General features: G+C 42.6%; 1 protein-coding gene and 1 long non-coding RNA gene across 4 annotated transcripts; both read right to left on the bottom strand.

The window, feature by feature from the left end:
* Window positions 1–41: 41 nt before the first annotated feature.
* LOC143360286 (uncharacterized) lies at window positions 42–2,551 on the bottom strand. 3 transcript variants are annotated; one of them, XM_076798998.1, is made up of 8 exons: window positions 2,316–2,551; window positions 2,010–2,154; window positions 1,816–1,895; window positions 1,675–1,743; window positions 1,499–1,591; window positions 1,274–1,378; window positions 603–767; window positions 42–346 (listed from the first exon to the last, which is right to left on the bottom strand). In XM_076798998.1, the coding sequence occupies exons 1-8, from the start codon at window positions 2,464–2,466 to the stop codon at window positions 42–44; spliced, it is 1,113 nt and encodes a 370-aa protein (XP_076655113.1). In that variant the 5' UTR covers window positions 2,467–2,551. The 3 variants fall into 3 exon arrangements, with proteins under 3 accessions (XP_076655113.1, XP_076655114.1, XP_076655115.1); XM_076798999.1 differs by having other exon boundaries at window positions 1,499–1,588; XM_076799000.1 differs by lacking the exon at window positions 42–346 and having other exon boundaries at window positions 626–1,378.
* A 9,473-nt stretch (window positions 2,552–12,024) lies between these two features.
* Window positions 12,025–14,256, bottom strand: LOC143360239 (uncharacterized). Its single transcript, XR_013083236.1, has 3 exons — window positions 14,114–14,256; window positions 13,650–13,712; window positions 12,025–13,169 (listed from the first exon to the last, which is right to left on the bottom strand). It is a non-coding gene; the product is annotated as an uncharacterized LOC143360239 (long non-coding RNA).
* Between the last annotated feature and the right edge of the window lie 5,581 nt (window positions 14,257–19,837).

Here is a 19,837-nt window from a genome sequence, read left to right as displayed (position 1 = left end):
CGCTCGGACTTAGTTTCCGAGATAATTGCAAAAAACCATTGTTACATTTTAGGATCGCTAAAAGAGAGAGTGAATGGAAATTGGAAGAACTGGATGAATGAGAAACGGTTGAATTTGAAAGTAAGTGGAGTGGACTGTATAAATGTTGAAACTAGAACGTATGGATCTACTAATAAATAACTGTATTTCACTGGAAAATGATAGTCAGAAACAAATGTACACTGATGTTGAATAAAGATTAGATAAAGACTATTAACTAAATCGACTGTTAACTCGACGTTAACTAAATCTCGATCCTTCTGGCGTATCCTGAGTATAAAAATACTAAAGTATATTTGTCTAAAAACTTACCGTTGCTGAGATACTTGACTGTGTTCATTCCCTTAGATTCATTCTGGGACGTATTAGAGGATATGCTCACTACGTCAAATGTAAACATTATAAGGCTTCATGAAAACAGTCAAACATCTCAGCAACGATAAGTTATATATATATGTATCATGGAAGGCGCAGTGTCACATGTGTATTAAAGTTATCATTACATGTGGGACATCTATTACACTCTAGTCGCATGATGCATATCATGCAGCATGCAAGATGACCACATGGAACGCAAACTTGTGTTGCTTTCTTAACAAAGCAGATTATGCAATACCCTTCTTTATGTTCTCTAATATCTTCTTTTCGATTATTATTATCATTACTGACTTGATTTTCCGTTTTATCATACCAAAATCTATCTTCAAGAATTTCATAAATGTCATCATCTAGAAAAATATAAATTGGATTGTTAATATATAGTATACAGGACGTCCCACTCAATTGGGATGAATTATATATTGAGAATCGTTAGTGCCACATTTTATAGAAAAGAAAATTAAATAGTGTGGGAAAGTCTAATTTCTCATAGACTTTTTCCATCCAATTATACATTTAGCAATTGTGGATGCACTTTTTTAAAATGGTATGTACTATTTATTTGTGACATTTTAAAGAACACAATTTGCATGTACTATATCAAAAAATAATATAATATGATGAGCGCGGTATTTAACCTTCCTCTATAGAATGAGCCCTCACCCAGCTCAAAATATGATCTTATAAGCTCAAACAACGACATGGCGCAGACTCATGTTTCGACCTAAAATCTCATAAGATTCCAGTTCCTTTCTAGTAAAAATCTGAAGGTATACTACCCCCTTATAGGTTCTACCTGGTTATAGTACACTTTGGCTCTATATAGGATACAGATATGTAAAGTCAAATAAATTACCGTCAATATGATTGCTGTCAAATTTGTCATGGAGATTTTGTGCACTTTGTATATTTACTATGCTGCTGTGTAAAATACATTGCTGGGGTTCGTTGAGATAATTTTCTACAAATATTAAACTTTATAAATTATTTTATATCAGGAAATAGCATTGAGTTCATAAAAACGCAACAAGTGAAAAATAAATTAATTCTTTTATGCTAACAAAAAAACATATGAAATTACCTGTAACTTTTGTGTCTTTTGTTTTCAGAGAACCCGATGATGTCAAAGCCGTATTTGGTAACGTTCTTCTATCTTTTTTATGCACTCGTTCTGCTAATAATATATATTATTTTGAATAATATGTCGTATTTATATTGCAGGTTGTACGTACTATATAATAAAGCAAATTTATTTACCTTTCTCCACCGGTCCATAACTTATATCAAAATAATTGATATCTTCAATCTCATCATTACTATCTTCATCTGTACAAGAAAAACATGTTAATTGTATGGAATATCTTCTATGCGAAGACATAAGATATATAAGCTACATACTTGCCAATGTGATAACTTTATTAATTTGAAAAGTTTTTTCATTATGAGTAAACATATTTAAAAATTCTTCTAAAGATAATCTAAAAATCATATACATTCAAATGTAAAATACATATACATATATGTATATGGACAAATAGTAAACATGTAGTAACAAATAGTAAACAGTTGGAACTAGAGAAAAAGACACATACCTTCCAGCATTATATTCTTCTTGAGCACTTGTTATTTCTTTTCTATGATTAATATTAGCATTTGTACGACGTCTTCGAGATGCTATACCATTTTGCAATCGACTCAAGTCAAGCTCTTGGTCAATAAGCAGATCTTTTACTTTTTCTAAAAATGTAATAACATTTAATTATATATAAACCTCTGTATATGTAGAATAACATAAAGAATAAATTAAGTATAGTCACTAAATTATAAATAAATTCATGCCACTTATCAAAAATTAATTTTATGTGTATAATAAACAATAAAAGTAAAAAATACTGTACCTAAAAATGCCCAAATATTAATATTTTGTTTCCCCAGTTTTTGACATGCAATGTTGTGAAATGATTCTGCAATATTATTCGTACGTACTGGACAATTGTGCACGCTGACTTGCGATGCTATGTTTAACCAAGTACGTCTCATATAGGTCATAAACAAAAGAATACCCGGAAACTTGCTGGATGCAATATCTGCTTCCTTTTGAATAATTGACAAACCTTGTTCAAATTTTATAGCAGGTATTAAAGGTAAAGACATTGCCATATGTACAACAGTATGAGGAGCACTATTTAATCCAAGCTTACGCCACTTTCGAAGAACAGCCTACAATATATAAACAGAAAACTAGAATTGTGTTAATACAAGTAAATGTATTATAAATAGCATTACAAACCTGACAATAATGGAACCAGCAGCCATGTGTTCAGGATTCAAGCTGTGGAATTCGGTGCCTATTGTCTAACCGGCGACCGCTATTTCATACGGTTTTTGTCGCGTATGTCAACACGCGGCAAGAGCGCGTGTCGCCGTTGCTCGACACCGCGTAGCAACCGTTTCAATTCTCATTGGCCGAATTTCACAGCTTGAATCCTTCAAATTTAGACAAACAAGGATCGTCCGATGTGCGAGCTCCAATCACGGTGCTCCACATTCGACGGTCTTTGTTATTTAAGGCACCTGCGTATGCCTTCTCGCTCTCTTAACGTTCTGAACGCTCATCAATCGCAAGGTATCGCTCTAGCACGTTTGCTCGTCTGTCCGCTCTCGTCTCGATAAGTAGAGATTCTCATTTCTCGCGCTCTGAGACTTTCGCGATTTCGCATCATTCGGGAGCAGTATTCTCGCGATCTCCCGCGCCGCGTTACGTGCACTCTGTTTCGCGACAAGATTTCCGGCGTCCGCGTAGAAGATCTCCGTCTCGCGGCGGCACGCTTTTCGTGCCGCTCAAGATTTCCTCTTCGCGATCCGACGGCAGAAGTTTGCACGCGCAAGATCTCCGTACGTTCGCCGGCTCGCGATTCTCGTGCGCGCGTTCTCTCTCGCGCTCTCGAGTGCCTCGCACCTCGTGCGTCGTGACAAAGTAAAATAAAGTGCATTTTCCCGAAGGACAAGGGTTTAATTCTCCCGTCTCTCCTTGCCTCCTCGCGCGCTCATTTCTGAGTGGTCCCGGCCCCCCGGCGACTCCGACCTTCGGTCGACGCCAAACATTTTGGTCCTTCGAGCCGGATCGTGAAGCGCAGGCAAGTGCGGGAGTGTGAAACCTCGCCGATCATGGCAGAAACGGTCGAAACCCAGCTGTTGATGCAGCAAGCGATAGGACGTTCCCTTCAAAATTTAAAAAAACTGGGGACGAGCAACTGGACCAAATCCGTCTTGAGGACCCGGATTGTCCACCTTCAAGATCTGTGGAGGAAGTTCGAGCACGGGTACGCGCGACTCCTCTCTATCATCCCGGCGGAGGAACGAGCGAAGAACCCCTACTTCAAGGAGGACTCTTTCGCCCACACGGAGGAAGTCTACCTCCACTCTCTCTCGTTCATGACGACACAGCTGGACGCCCTGAACAGCGATACCGTGAGTCCGTCAAATTCACCGAGCGACGGACAAGCGTGTCCGTCGGTTCCCGATATACAGCTACCCCGAATAAATGTACCGCAGTTCGATGGCAAATACGAAGATTGGGAAGCGTTCCGCGACAAATTTTCCGCGCTTATTATTCAAAACCCTAAGTTGCATGACGTAACCCGACTGCATTATTTGGTTTCCGCGTTAACGGGTCGCGCTCTCGACTGCATCGGAAACCTTTCGGTAACCGCGGACAATTTCCAAATTGCGTGGAAGACGCTCTCGGCGCGGTACGATAATCCGCGGCGTATAATCACCGCGCATCTCTCGTCACTGCAGAACCTTCCCGCGCTCTCTCGCGAATCGGCAGCAGACCTCCAGACTCTCTGCGATCGGGTCTGTTTTATTGTCGACTCTTTAAAAAGGCTCGGGCGGAAGCCAGAAGAATTGTGGAACGACATTCTCGTCCATCAGGTGTCCCAAAAGCTGGACACTCCGACGCGGAAGGCGTGGAAATTGAAAATCGGCGACGACGTGACTCCGCCCTCTTTCGACACCTTGATGTCATTTATCGGTTCTCGCTCTCGCGGTTTAGAAGAGTTCGCGATTTCTTCCAATTCCACGCCCGCCGCGCGTCCCGACGCATCGTCTCGCCTCGCGTCTAGTTCCTCGCGAGTCCATTCTGCGACCGCTTGCAAGCCCTCCACGAATTCGCGCACTCCGTGCCCAGTCTGTCGAGCATCACATAATTTCAGCGCTTGCCCCACCTTCCTGGCACGAAACTCCAGCGGCCGTCGTGAACTCGCTCAACGCTTTTCACGTTGTTTTAACTGTTTGAGCAGCAGTCATTCCCTCCGAGAATGTAACAGCAAAAATACGTGTCGCGTGTGCAACAAGCGGCACCACTCGCTCTTGCACGAAGACGCGCCTCCTCCAGCTCCGCCAAATTCGGAGCCCTCTACTCCACCAGTGCCGTCCTCCGAGGTCAATTCGCACCTCGCCTCCACCCTCGCGGCTCCGCGCTCCGGAATTCTACTGGCCACCGCGTGGGTGCAACTCCGTGTCCCGTCAGGCCGCTGCGTCACTGTCCGAGCCCTGATTGACCAAGGTTCCGAGACCAGCTTCGTCACCGAGGCCATGGTGCACCTCTTGCGTGCAAAACGAACCCGCGTTGCGACATCCATATCCGCCGTCGGCGGAGTCCACGCCGGCACCATGCGCCACGCCGTGCGCCTCCACGTTGCTCCTCGCGATTCCGCGTCTCCTTCGATCGTGACCACAGCTCTCGTCCTGACGTCTCTCTCGACATACATGCCGAAGCGCATTCACAATGTTCGATCCCTCGAGCATTTATCAGATTTGAATTGGGCCGATGCTGATCCCTCGAGCTCGGCCGCGATTCATCTCATTCTCGGCGCAGACATTTACCCCAGTATAATCCTGGACGGTCTGCGCAAAGGGTCAAGCGGGCAACCCATTGCCCAGAAAACCATTTTCGGTTGGGTCATCTCTGGCCCTATCACGTCGCACTCGCGCGATCTCTCCGTCGCACGCGGATCGAGCCCACAACCTCGCTCGGGCTCCAGCATCTCGATGCATCACTGCATCCACCAGGACACTCTGTCGAACGAGCTGCGCCGATTTTGGGAGATTGAGGAAATTCCTTCGACCTCCCCCCTCACCCAAGAGGAAGAACAGTGCGAGCGGCACTTCCAAACGCACACATCGCGAGCCCCCGACGGGCAATACATAGTCCGTCTTCCGTTCCGTACCGGTCCTCCGATTGAAGTCGGTCACTCTCGGTCTGCCGCAGAAAAGGTTCTGCAATCCATATCTCGTAAACTTCTCCTACAACCATCTCTGACCGAGGAGTATGAGGAGTTTCTCCGAGAATATGAGGCTCTCGGACACATGCGTCGCGTTCCCATTTCGCCTTCGACCTCTCAGTGCGTGTACATTCCGCACCATCCCGTGTTACGCGCCGACAGTGTCACGACTCACCTTCGCGTTGTCTTTAACGCCTCCAGTGTAACGTCGAACGGATCCACGCTAAATGACCACCTGCTCCCAGGCCCAAAGCTTCAGCTCGATCTTTCTACCGTAATTCTTCGGTGGAGAACCTTTCGTTTCGTCTACACGGCGGACATTGCAAAAATGTACCGCCAGATTCTGGTCGACGAACGCGATGTCGATTATCAGAGAATCCTCTGGAGGCCCATTTCCTCCAAGGATACGCAGGCTTTCCAATTGCTGACCGTCACGTATGGCATGACCTGTGCTCCATTCCTGGCTCTCCGCGTTCTGCAACAACTCATCGAAGATGACGGGGGCCAGTTCCCGCTCGCGGTACCGGTCCTTCGCTCACACATTTACGTCGACGATGTCCTCTTCGGCGGCAACGACCTTTTGGCTATTCGCCATTCCCGGGATCAATTAATCCAGCTTCTCCAACGTGGTCACATGAAGCTACGTAAGTGGGCGAGCAATTCGGTCGATTTTCTTGCCGATATTGATCCGGAAGACCACGGTTTGGCATGTTCCAAAAATCTCGCTCCCGACGATCGAGTCAAAATCCTCGGGATAAGTTGGAACCCCTCTCGCGACTCCTTTCAATTCAAGGTTAGTTTAGCCGAGCCGCTACCGTCCACCAAACGAGCCATTCTTTCGACTATCGCGAAGCTATACGATCCTTTGGGATGGGTCACTCCCGCGATAATCAGCGCCAAGATTTTTATACAAGGATTGTGGCGCCTCCGCATCGGTTGGGACGACCAAATCCCGCCGCAGTCTCTCGAGCAGTGGAAATCTATTCATTCTCGCCTTCCAGTCCTGAACGGTCTTCAGATTTCCCGATGGATCGGATGCATTTCAGAGGCCTCGCGGATTGAACTTCACGGCTTCGCGGATGCGTCGACAGTCGCATACGCCGCTGTTGTTTTCGCCCGTTGTATCTCCTCTAGCGGAACTATTACCGTCTCCCTACTCGCGGGCAAGTCAAAGGTCGCCCCCTTGACTCCAGTGACCATTCCCCGCCTTGAGTTGCAAGCCGCAGTCCTTCTAGCACGTTTAATGAATTTCGTTTCGTCCGCCCTTGACCTTCGCGACGCTCCGTGCTATTGTTGGACCGATTCTACCGTGGCACTCGCGTGGTTGCAGTCTCATCCGTCAAAATGGAAGACGTTCGTCGCTAATCGCGTCGCTGACGTACAACCTCGTCTTCCACACGCTATTTGGCGGCACGTTCCTACCGCGGACAATCCCGCTGACTGTGCGTCGCGCGGACTTCTCTCCGACGAACTGCTCCGTTATCACCTCTGGTGGAAGGGCCCCGCCTGGCTTCCTTACGATCTCTCGGAATGGCCAACTCAACCGCGACACTTCACTCTGGAGGACTCGTCCGAGTCAAAGGTCGTGCATCACAGCGTGGTCCCCGCTCCCGCGTGGGATTTAGACTCTCGATTCTCGAGCTGGCCCAAATTAATAAGAGTCACGGCCTATATACAACGGTTCGTCCGAAACTCTCGCAGCTGTCGCTCCGACAATCGCAAACGACATCCAGGACGCGCCCTCTCAGCGAGCGAGTGCACCGCGGCCAAACTCTTCTGGTTGCGACGCATCCAAGAGAGCCAGTTCGCTAAAGCCATTTCCTCGCTTTCTAATGGTGAACCGCTACCGCCAAAGGACCCGATCGAGTCGCTACACCCGTTCCTCGACGAGACCGGGCTTCTTCGCGTGGGAGGTCGTCTGCGGAATTCCCCCCTTCCGCATCAATCAAAGCACCCCGTTTTACTGTCGCCACACCCGTTGGTGCGCCTCATTATCGAGCAAGCGCACGCTCGCGCCCTGCATGCCGGCGTGCAACTCACCTTACACATTCTTCGGCAAGAATACTGGCTTCTCCGGGGAAGGAGTCAGGTAAAAGCCGTGATTCACGCATGTGTCCGATGCGTCCGAGAACGAGCTGCGATACCGATTCAGCTCATGGGAGATCTCCCGGCAGCGAGGGTGTCCCCTGCGAAAAAACCCTTTTCGCATTGCGGTTTGGACTACGCTGGTCCTATTCAAATCCGCGCCTCCGCTGGCCGCGGTATCACATCCCGAAAAGCATACATCGCGCTCTTCGTGTGCATGTCCACCAAGGCAGTGCATCTGGAGCTAGTCGCGGACTACTCCACCTCTGCGTTTTTAAACGCTTACACTCGCTTCTGTTCCCGTCGAGGTCTCCCAGAGCGTATGTATTCCGACAACGGAACAACCTTCGTCGGAGCAAATCGGGAGTTGGTTTCGGCCTACCGCGCTGCGCTTCGCGACCCCGATTTTCAAAATCGTACCGCCAGCGATGGAGTCGCTTGGCATTTCATCCCCCCCTCGGCGCCGCATTTCGGCGGATTATGGGAGGCCGGGGTAAAAAGCGTCAAACACCATCTTCGTCGCGTTCTCGGCGATCGAACGCTGACTTTCGAGGAGTTCACAACGCTCCTCTGCGCGATCGAGGCGTGTCTTAATTCGCGACCCATCGCCCCTCTTTCGGATATTCTCGACGACTACGAGCCGCTTACGCCGGGTCATTTTTTAATAGGGTCTGCGCTCACGACCCCTCCACAACCTTCTCTGCTCGACCTCGCGGAAAACCGTCTCTCGCGATGGCAACTCGTCCGCCACACTACCGAACGATTCTGGAAGTTGTGGCAACATGACTACCTCAACACGCTCCAACAGCGCGGTAAGTGGCGTCGCGCGCGCCCCTCATTATCGATAGGACAGCTAGTCCTCCTACGCAATCCGACTCTCCCTCCGTGTAAGTGGGAGCTCGGCCGAATCGTGCAATTGCACCCTGGCGACGACGACCACACCCGCGTAGTGACAATAAAAACCGCCACTGCGTGTTTTAAACGCCCAATCGTCAAGTTGGTTCCTCTGCCCGTCGCGTGCAAATCCGAGGCATAGACGAAACGTGTTCCGATAGTCGTCCTGCGTCTGCGTCCCGTGTACCGTTGCTCTCGTGCGGTAAATTCAAATGTCGCGCCTTCATTCCGGCAAGACGGGCGGTTTTCACGTTACTCTTGCGTTTTGTAATTTAAAATGTTTACGTATCTCGAATTCTGTTTACCGACTCTCACGGCGGGCGGTCTGCCGTTTGCGCAGCTCGGGGATTGGCGTCGCGGGTATTGTAACACGCAGTCCCCTTATCGTTTAAGTTCCGTCGGAACGCTACCGCCCCCGCTATTCTATGTATCAGCGTGCGATCCCGTTACGTTTCGAAACTAGTGTTTCGAGGCGGGCGGTATGTTCAGGATTCAAGCTGTGGAATTCGGTGCCTATTGTCTAACCGGCGACCGCTATTTCATACGGTTTTTGTCGCGTATGTCAACACGCGGCAAGAGCGCGTGTCGCCGTTGCTCGACACCGCGTAGCAACCGTTTCAATTCTCATTGGCCGAATTTCACAGCTTGAATCCTTCAAATTTAGACAAACAAGGATCGTCCGATGTGCGAGCTCCAATCACGGTGCTCCACATTCGACGGTCTTTGTTATTTAAGGCACCTGCGTATGCCTTCTCGCTCTCTTAACGTTCTGAACGCTCATCAATCGCAAGGTATCGCTCTAGCACGTTTGCTCGTCTGTCCGCTCTCGTCTCGATAAGTAGAGATTCTCATTTCTCGCGCTCTGAGACTTTCGCGATTTCGCATCATTCGGGAGCAGTATTCTCGCGATCTCCCGCGCCGCGTTACGTGCACTCTGTTTCGCGACAAGATTTCCGGCGTCCGCGTAGAAGATCTCCGTCTCGCGGCGGCACGCTTTTCGTGCCGCTCAAGATTTCCTCTTCGCGATCCGACGGCAGAAGTTTGCACGCGCAAGATCTCCGTACGTTCGCCGGCTCGCGATTCTCGTGCGCGCGTTCTCTCTCGCGCTCTCGAGTGCCTCGCACCTCGTGCGTCGTGACAAAGTAAAATAAAGTGCATTTTCCCGAAGGACAAGGGTTTAATTCTCCCGTCTCTCCTTGCCTCCTCGCGCGCTCATTTCTGAGTGGTCCCGGCCCCCCGGCGACTCCGACCTTCGGTCGACGCCAAACATCTGCACTGGGAAATAACTTGCTTAAGGTTTTAACAGCTGCTGTTTCATAATCGCTCATTATAAACTTTATAGTGTTTGGCACAAATTGGGTATTATATTAATTATTTTTTCCCATATGGCAGTATATAAAGTAGCTGTTCGTTTTTCGCATAGAATAAGTAGAGTCGCAATACCCTAAAAAAATCATCTCATAATATTGAACTCATTTTAATATATAAAACTAATGCAAATTATGTTTTACATTATCCATGTAGCGTATGTGAACTGTGTACAGCTGTACTATGTGGGGTTTCTTCGGTAAGACCTAAGAAAACAAATATTACATAACGTACTATGACATATACACATTTTGGACTTATGACATATATAGTTTTCAGATGAAATTATTGGACTTGATTTCAAAAATTGATTACTAACTAAGATATGATTCTGAACAACTTTACCATTCATTTACCAAAATGTTCAGTACGACTTTAGGTATTAGTTATTAATGAAAAACTGACCAATCAGGAACAATGCACAGAATAAATGTCAGCATTATAGATTCAAGAATATAATGTGGAATTTTTAAACTTAAAGATAACAAATGTAAAAATGTTTCAGTCAAACATACAATATAACTATTATAATAAATGTTATATCTAATGTTAAAGTATAAAAGGAGGATGTTATAGCAGATTTATAACGGTATTACTATACTTACTGCAAAAGTTCCATCTACGTACAATTCTGTAGATTTACTCAATGCTTCAACTAAAATGTCAGATGACAAAATTATTGCGTTTTCCCCTTTTTCTGACACTGCATAGTATACATTTAAGTATTCCAGAGGTTGATAATTTTGAATCATTTCATTTAAGAGTATAAACGTCTCTGGTATTCGTGGCCGACAATATGCTCTTTCCCTTTGTAATGTTGGTCTTAATTTTCGAAAAGAGCAATGTGCTCCAGCATCTGGGTACCTGCAATTATAAACAAATTTATGTCCATCTCAATAAAATTTTGAATAAAAAAATGTTTGAAAACATACTTTCTACAAACATCGTCGAATATTTGCTTTAATGGAAACGCCGTTTCTCGACAAAGCTGAAGCATTTCGTGCTTCATTTTCTCTTGATCGATCCTATGCAAAAGTTTCGAATGATTGTGATCGTGTAACAATTTAATACAACCATCACCGACGTCCATTATTGCCCCGCGACACCCCGTAGTACGGCGTGTATTACAGCGAAAAATATTTTTTGTGCGATTGTCTTTATTATACGTATAATTATTATATACGTAAATAAAGCTACCGACGGATTTTCCGGGAAGTTTTTCCATTTTTAAAACAGCACGTAACAGTGAAAGTATCACAATATAAATGATACAAACCACTATAAGAGAATTGAATAGCAAATGAACATGTATGAAGTTACGAACAGAAGTATCTGAAACAAACGAAAGTTAACGACAAAACAAATGACTGCAAGGACCGTGTGTAAAGCTAGGATTGGTTCATTTATTTATTTATTACTTACTTCACTCATATATATTTTTTTATTCCGAAGTCTTTCACATGCACGAAAATAGAACATTTTCATCTAAATAATATACACCTAATTCTGTTTTTACACGATAGATATGTTCCCGAAGAATACGTATAAAAAAATGTACACGAATTTTCTTCGGGAACGTATCTATCGTGTAAACACAGAATTAGGTATATACAATTTTGCACTAATAAAGAGTAAATGATAGTAAAGATCTATTACACGACAATTGGGCATTTACGTTCTATATTCCAAACATAAGTGAGCATATAATAACAGAAAAACGAATAAGACTTGTACATTCTGTATGTATCTTTCATGTTTTCACAGATGCAGCATACTATCAGATTTGAATACAATTAAAATCCACAATATATAAATACATATAACAAATACACATATAAATTTTTATAAAGTTTTATAGAAAAATTAGTCAGTAATCAGATCAGAATAAAATATAAATTGAAAAAACTAGTGAAAAATTTTCTATCTAGTAGAAAATTGAGATCGCTATATATGAATATATGTATTTTTTTTTAAATACTGGAGTTGTTAAGTTCAATAAGTATTAGCTCAGAAGCTATGAATTTTGTTTGAAATGCCTATATACTCAAAATAGTGTGCCGTGTAGTGAAACTATAACATAATGGTGTCACAAAAGCTAGGATAAGTTGCATTTAACAACACACTTTAAAATGACATGCAACATACAGTATTCTAGAACGAGGATATATTATAGATACATTGATGGAAAATATAATGATGAAAATTTTTTTCTCAATACACAGAGGCAGAGAATTTTATTTTCAGTATCTCAATAACAGGTTCTCAAATCCTTGGTAGTCCTCAGAGAATTTTATTTGACACAGATTGCGCCTGTAAAATATAATTAAAGAAATCACAAAGTATCATGTTCATTGCATTTGAACTAACTATTTACAGATAGAATTTACTTATCTCAAATATTTTAGTCAGATTTTAGCATCCAATTGGTATATATTCGGACTCCACCATAAATGTACAGAGTATACCGCTTGAAATTAGATTGATATTCTTAAATGCCTCCAAAATTACGCATATATATATATTCATTACACCATGAAGCATTCTGTACGAATGTCGAATCTTTTCAAAAGCGGCTCTTAGACCAAATATTATTACCATTTTGTACTTAAACAATGCAAGTTAAAAGTTCAAGAAACCATAGCTTTAGAAAATAAAATTATGTAACGACGTGTGATACTATTACACTGTGACAGGAGATGTTATGCCATATTACTTATTAACTGATAGATCCGTATAGGTAAGTATAAATAATAAACTTACGAGAGCAAAAATGATAAGTATTGATAAAAATGTATTCACAAAATGCTTAACAGCAATACAGAGTACGCTAATAAATGAAATAGCGTTAGAGATAGATATATAAAATAGATATACGGATTGGCGAATCAGGAGGATGTGTAATCACTAATAAATTAAAAATTAATATCACCATGTTTTATTCTTGATTTTCGTCTCGTACTGTCTTGAAGAATCGCCCATTAAATTGTCTCCAACATGTTGCCAATATATATGTATGTCTTGGACTAGATCGGACCACCGCTTTTCTCGTAAACAGTAAGTATTCCACAAAAGTGGCGGAAGAAATACTGCAGCATATCTTAGTGGCAACATAATGACCTAAAACAATTTTTCAAGAATTAATACATGTAACTATTATTTTATGTACATAAGTAAAGTTCAATATAAAAATATAATTATTGTAACATATATAACAAATACACTGGACTAGCTCTGAAAAAAAGATAAGTAAAATGTAAAGAAATACCTGAAACATGAAAGCATCTTTTACTATTAATGTTGTAAATAACATTAAATGACTTAAGGATTTCTGAAATAAATTAGGTAATACACCTTGTACTTACAAGTTTATTAATATCAATGGTTCTATCGTGATAGGTAGTGTCAACAATCACTGTGTTTAAATCAAGAACACATAAAATATATTACAATTTAAAAATTCAATATTTTTTTGCTTATGCTTTTTCAAAGAGTTGTCGTTACATTTTAAATAAAAGACATAATTAAGGATCATTTGTCATATAAAAAAATTATTATTATTTCACTAACGTATATACACATTTGGTGAAATTATCACACCTTGTTAGAATGCTTAATCCCTTGCGGTCCACACAGTTCCATCTCATATAGTTTTAGAACTTGCTATAATATCATACAATTTAGCTTTAATCCAGATAAAATAAGTATATTAGCAATATATTTAGAACAGTGAAAACTAGAATTGCTTTCATATAATATTTAATTATGGGATTTATGTAATATGTAATTATGGTATTTATATAATATGTAATTATGGTATTATTCATGAATGGAATATGAATATGTAAAATACGCGAGCAGTTGTGCAAAAATAACATTTCTAGACTAAGTCGACGTAAATAGGACCGCAACAGGTCAATATACGCATTTTTAAGAGCAACTTAATATTCGTGTACGTATTCTTGTTTGCCAATCACTATATCATCAGTAAAAAGAAAATAAAATAAGCCACATAGTATCTGGTTTATTCCATCCGTACCTTTTTGATAGATAGAAATACTTACCTTACTTAATCTGATCAAATTCTAGCTCCCAAATTATGTATTCTCAATCCTTTTGAATCTGCTGCAACATAAATATTTTTTCAACTATTTACAGCTTCTTCATGTTCTTCACTATTTACATGCGTATATTACGATCATTTAACAAATATAGTACTTAACATAACACTTGTGACACAGATTGTACACAAAATAAATTACTTAAAACCGTAGCATTTTCTCACATTTTTATCAACTATTCATAATTTAAGCACATCTTACACAGTCACCTATAAAATTAAAATCACTGACAAATTTTGATACTTTAGACACATTCTGCATAGAAGGTATATAATCATAGACTATGTAATCACACAGCACAACACAAGATGATAAACAACAGTTTGAATTCATTCTGTGCGCAATCTATCGTGAGTACAATTTTACATGTGCGTAACTCAGCGTGTGCGTCTTAACCATGTGGGCAATCCTTGCGTGTGCGAAAACCCACTGTGTCCAATGTTACTGTGTCCAAAAAAACCGTGTGTCCAATAATACCGTGTCCAAAAGAACCGTGTGCCATGCCGTCGTGCGCAATCGTCTGTGCGCAAAAGATGGCCTCTCCAGTTCGGCGGAGTCGCAACTGGGTGAGTTGTAGCACCCCACGACCGGAAGTCTTCCCCACATCACCATTACCACCCCCCTGCCCCGTTCGACCACGGAGCAGGGGAGCATGGTCGACGAGTGGCGACGCGACCACACTACCACGGAGCCGTCAACGTCGTTGTCGAGCGGGCAGGGGCCTTCACCTTGGCCACTGCCTTCCCGCCCTTCGGGGCGGTGGCAGCGGCCTTTCTGGCTTTAGAGGCGCCAGCCGAGGCCCCGGCCGCGACTGCAGCAGCCTGGGCCTTGGCCTTAGCCTTGTCCCTCCTACCCACGACATCTGCCCAGGTGTTCCCTTTATGAGGGTCACCTGGTGCAGGCGCAGGGGGGGGGGGGCAGCGGTGACGCTCCCTCCCGCAGAATTTCCGCCCTTCTTCTTCTTCTTTTTCTTGGCCTCTCCCGTTAGCGTGGCGCGGGCGGTGTCACGTAAATTTTAATGGAATAATATAAAAAAAATGCGAGTTCTTCTGGCGTACCAGAAGATACCTTTATTACACAGTTTTTACAATAGTAGCACGATATGTCGCAGGTTGGAGACGAGAAAAATTACTGACTGTCGCCAGGTCGAGTGGTCCTATTTATACAAGTGGTTATTGAAATTCGACAACCGACGGTCGGTGTTTCCTGGGAGCGATAAGCCGGACAGTTTACGTCTAGGTCTGATATCGCCTGGTGTCGGGTGAACCGGCAGGGCTGTTAATTGGAGTCACATTCCCCCCTTCTTAGATTGAACTTAGTCCCTTAAGTTCTTTTTGAGGATGCTCTTCTTGAAGCGGACCCGCTGGGGCTGTATCAAGACTCTTCCTCCCTCATTGTCTTCGATTGCCAAAGGGCGGCTTACAGTGGTGTACAGGTTGATTGGCGCACTCGGTTGCGTTGGTTGGAAGTCGTTGTGAATTTGTGGCCCTTTCTTGATCTTACAGCAGAGCAGGTGGAAACAGAGTTTTCTGGGGACGCAGTTCTTCAGGCAGTCGAGTAATCCTAACTTGTTGAGCATGTACAAACCTATCAATCCCACCGATATATATCCTATTATTTGTAATGTACACATACCACACGATCGCAAAGTCTTTATTCTATGTTCGAAATTTAGTTTTGATATTTCGCTATCGAGTTGATCCGCGGAAGTTCGGTACGAGGCAATGTTGCTTATAATTTTCGGCGTGTTTTTGATCTTCTCCAAAATGTGAATGTAACTATCATTGTTATTAAGTTCTATGGTTTTCATTTTCATATCGTAAGCTAGTTCGGTTTTGCTTTCGCCTATTCGCATGTACTCGTTATTAAACAATAAATCGCATGAATCGTTAGAGCTAATTATAGATGGTCTGTCAATGGTCTGAATATTATGTTTTGTGGAACATATCGCGTCAATTTCTACTGGTTTAGAGGGTATCGCTAAGAATTAATTTTCGGCGTGCAGCGGTATGAAACTGATGTAGTCGATCTTATAAATGGATATCTCGCAATTGTTGATGTTCTTCTTGTAATTAATAATTTCGCTGTGACAGTCGTTGTCGGAATTACTGTTGTGGATCGGCTGTGTTTGTTTACAAATCATTACTATCTTTCGTTTACAATGTTTGGTGATATAGTCGAGATCAGTGTTTATGTAAAGGAGGTTTGAAGTTAGAAATACTGGATTTTCTATCACGGGTGCCATAAATATATTGTTTCTTTTATGCGGGATGGGGTATACGCGCATTATATCCCACTCTTGTTCGAGCACTAGAGTTATCGAAATCTTGAAAAATAATTTGTCATTATACGTGAAAACGGTTAAGTCACTGATGTCGAGTATGAACTGAAAGTGTTCGATTTTGGGCGCAATGGCAATGTTATAAATGTGATGTCCTATGATCTTCGTGTAGTTGCTTACAAACTTTATAGGGTTCTATAATCTGTGGGCTAATGATACCTTGTTTACCTAAAATGATCGCGTTTAATATTTCGTCAAGTTGGAAGTGCGAATCCTGTATGTGTTAAAGGATGCAGTAGGAATCGTGGAGGGAGTTAAGAATCTTCGATGCGAGCACTGTGGTGTTCTAAATATATCGTCTATTTTATTCAAAACTTGCGTGAGTCACTTATCAACTAATCCCGTCACCAACTTAAGACTATGAGTAAAACAAAGTAAGAAAACTATAACTAAACGAAGCGCGGAGACCCGAAGAAGCGCAACGAGTTTCCCTTTGCGAAGAGAAAAACAGCAAGGCCCAAGCGAAGCGATGCGTGCTAGACAGAGCAGTTCAAAAGACTAATTACAACGAATTATTGGGAGTCGGTTGCGCTGAAGGTGGTCGAAAGGTGGGGGGAGAGGTGACGAGAGGCTCGGTGGTCTAGCGCCTTGTTATGTTTGGGCAATCCCGTCACCTCTCTTGCCCCTGGCCCAGACTTGGGTCTCGTGCCGCCGCGGAGCTCGCGTGATCCGAAACAGTATGGCATTATCGATTTTCATTATGAGTTTAGTAAATATGCTTTCTGTATTCAATTGCTGCGTTAATTGGTTATATGAACGTTCTAAATTCTCTAAACTCTTTGTGTTAAGCATTTTCTTTATAAGCGAAGTCTGGTTAGCTAGTATGATTTTAATCTGTTTGTTGTCGTCAAATAAGGTGTCAATGTTTTTATTTATCAAATCCAAATCGTCTGTGTCTAGTGTTCCGAATAAGCTTTTAGAGATTGATCCGACAAAGTTCAATAATCCTCGCTTCGTTCTCTGGTGTACGAGGGTTCTTACATGACTGGCTAATTGTCTAATATTATTAATACGTATGTCTAAAGTATCTAATGCTTCGGTATAGTCGAAGTTAGTAGCTGATTTACTGATTTCGTTCTTATATTGTGCTATGTTTTCGATTTGCTTAAACATCTCGCTCGTGTCTAGACCTATTATCACATTGGCGGTACTACTGTATAAATAACCCTTATTTATCTTTTCTAAAAATATGTTATTCTGGGTATCTAATGGTGTTATAGTGACGTGTGCGCAAGTTAATCCCGCGAAGAGGATTGTCGTCCTGGAAAATAAGATTTTAGTCTGTTACCGTGTACTTTCTTATCGTTAATGACATAATACGGTGTGCATACTTTATCAATCGAGAATGGTCCTAACCATTCTATGTCTAATTTGTGTTCCTTATGATCATTGTGTATCAAAACTTGATCTCCTTCTTTGAAAATTGATTGCGGTTTAATAATTTTACGTCGCTGGTCTCTTTGATATCTTTGTTTACTCTTTAGCAGGGTGTCTCGGGCTCTTTTCAATCGTGAGTCCCATTCTTTTTTTCGAAAGGATACTTCGTCTTCGTAACTTCGCTGAGGATTTTTGGAAATGGTTGAAGGTAGGTTAGCTTTGTGTCCAAATGTTAGTTCAAAAGGTGTGTAGCCTGTGGCGTCGTGTGTCATTGTGTTATACGCTAAGCAAATAAAGTTCAATTGTTCGTCCCATTCGTCGGTGGACGTTTGTTGTATTGATTTTAACATGTCAGTGACAACTGCGTGCGTTCTTTCTAGGGATCCGTTGCTTTGCGGGTGGAATGCGGTAGTTTTGATATGTTTTATGTTAAAAGCTTCCTCGTATCTTTGCATTAGTTCGGAAAGGAAATTCTGTCCTCTGTCTGTTAGTATTTTCTTGGGTGCGGAGAATACATAAATGTAGTGGTTCAGTAGGGCGTCCCATATGGATTCGGTTCGTTGCGAACCGTTGAGGGGTACTAGTATAAGATATTTGGTCAGTTCGTCATGAATTGAGAGTATGTACTGATTACAGTTCTTCGTTTTTTGTAACGGTCCTAACAAATCCATAGCTATTTTTTCGTTCAAGTCTATCGGGGTGTCGGTTATGCATGGTTCTTCTCTTGGGCGAATTCGCGTGAGTTTAGCTCGTTGGCAAGTGTCGCATGTCTCAATGTATTCCTGAATTAGTTTAAACAAGTTCGGTATTTTGTAGTTAATTTTGATTCTGTCATAGGTTTTCTGTATTCCGGGGTGTCCGATTAATTCGTGATTTTCTTTGATAATTTGTTTAATTTCGTCGTCGGTCAATTCTTTTACTGGTTCCCATGCAAATTCTATCTCTTTGTCCGTGTCGTTAAAGAACATGAGCATTCTCTTGATCGTATTTCTATCCTGAATTGAAATATCATTGTCTCCTATACCAATTCGATTCGTGTTCCTGATGATTTTATTCAATATGTTTAGCCATTTTTCTTTACCTTCGTACGCGCCTAATTGGTCTGAAGTTAGTTGGAAGAAGTTCTTTTTATTGGGTACGATCTTTAGTGGTTTCGGAAGTTCGTCTGAGGTTTCCCAGGTTTGGTATCTGGACAGTAAGTCTGTGGGTTCGTCTTGTGTTGTAATCGCGTGAATTCGGGATAAACAGTCGGCAGCGGTATTGTCTTTTCCTTTAGTGTACCGTATTTCGTATTCGTATTCCTCTAGTCGTAGTCTCCATCTGATCAGTCGAGATGAGGGGTCTTTGCAATTTTGTAACCATGTCAAGGCTTGGTGATCGGTTCTAATAATGAATTTTCTTCCTAACAGGTATTGTCGAAGTCTTTTAGTTGCCCATACAATTGCTAACAGCTCCTTTTCGGTAGTCGAGTAATTTCGTTCGGGCGGATTGAGAGTTCGTGAAATATAGCAACAGGGGTGTCCGTCTTGCGAAAGGATGGCTCCTATTCCTAAATTACTTGCGTCAGTCGTTAGAGTGAATTGTTTTTCAAAGTCAGGGAATTTGAGAACTGGTGCGGTACATAATTTCTTTTTTAGTGTGTCAAAGCTGGTCTGCGTCTGTTCGTTCCAGTGAAACGGTACGGTCTTTTTCGTCAGTTCGGTCAATGGTTTCGCGATTTTGCTAAAGTTTCGTATAAATTTTCGATAATATCCCGCGAGTCCTAAGAATGATTTTACGTCGGTCGGTGTTTTAGGGATTTTGAAATTTTGAACGGCTTCTAGTTTCTTTGGGTTGGGCTTTATTCCTTCAGAGGTTACTATGTGGCCTAAGTACTCTAGTTCTGGCTTTAGAAATTCACATTTGTCCGGTTGCAGTTTCAATCCTAATTCTCTTAATCTTTGTAACAC

Source organism: Halictus rubicundus, chromosome 13, assembly GCF_050948215.1.
Source record: "Halictus rubicundus isolate RS-2024b chromosome 13, iyHalRubi1_principal, whole genome shotgun sequence".
Taxonomy (NCBI): domain Eukaryota; kingdom Metazoa; phylum Arthropoda; class Insecta; order Hymenoptera; family Halictidae; genus Halictus; species Halictus rubicundus.
The sequence above is the reverse complement of the archived record's forward strand: the minus strand, read 5'-3'. Positions and strand labels throughout refer to the sequence as shown.

Coding starts and splice junctions, on each gene's coding strand:
- LOC143360286 (XM_076798998.1), bottom strand. CDS start 2,466: ATGACCTATATGAGACGTACTTGGTTAAACATAGCATCGCAAGTCAGC. Junction 2,155..2,315: donor TAATATTTGGGCATTTTTAG/GTACAGTATTTT, acceptor TTACATTTTTAG/AAAAAGTAAAAGATCTGCTT. Junction 347..602: donor ACAAGTTTGCGTTCCATGTG/GTCATCTTGCAT, acceptor AGCAACGGTAAG/TTTTTAGACAAATATACTTT.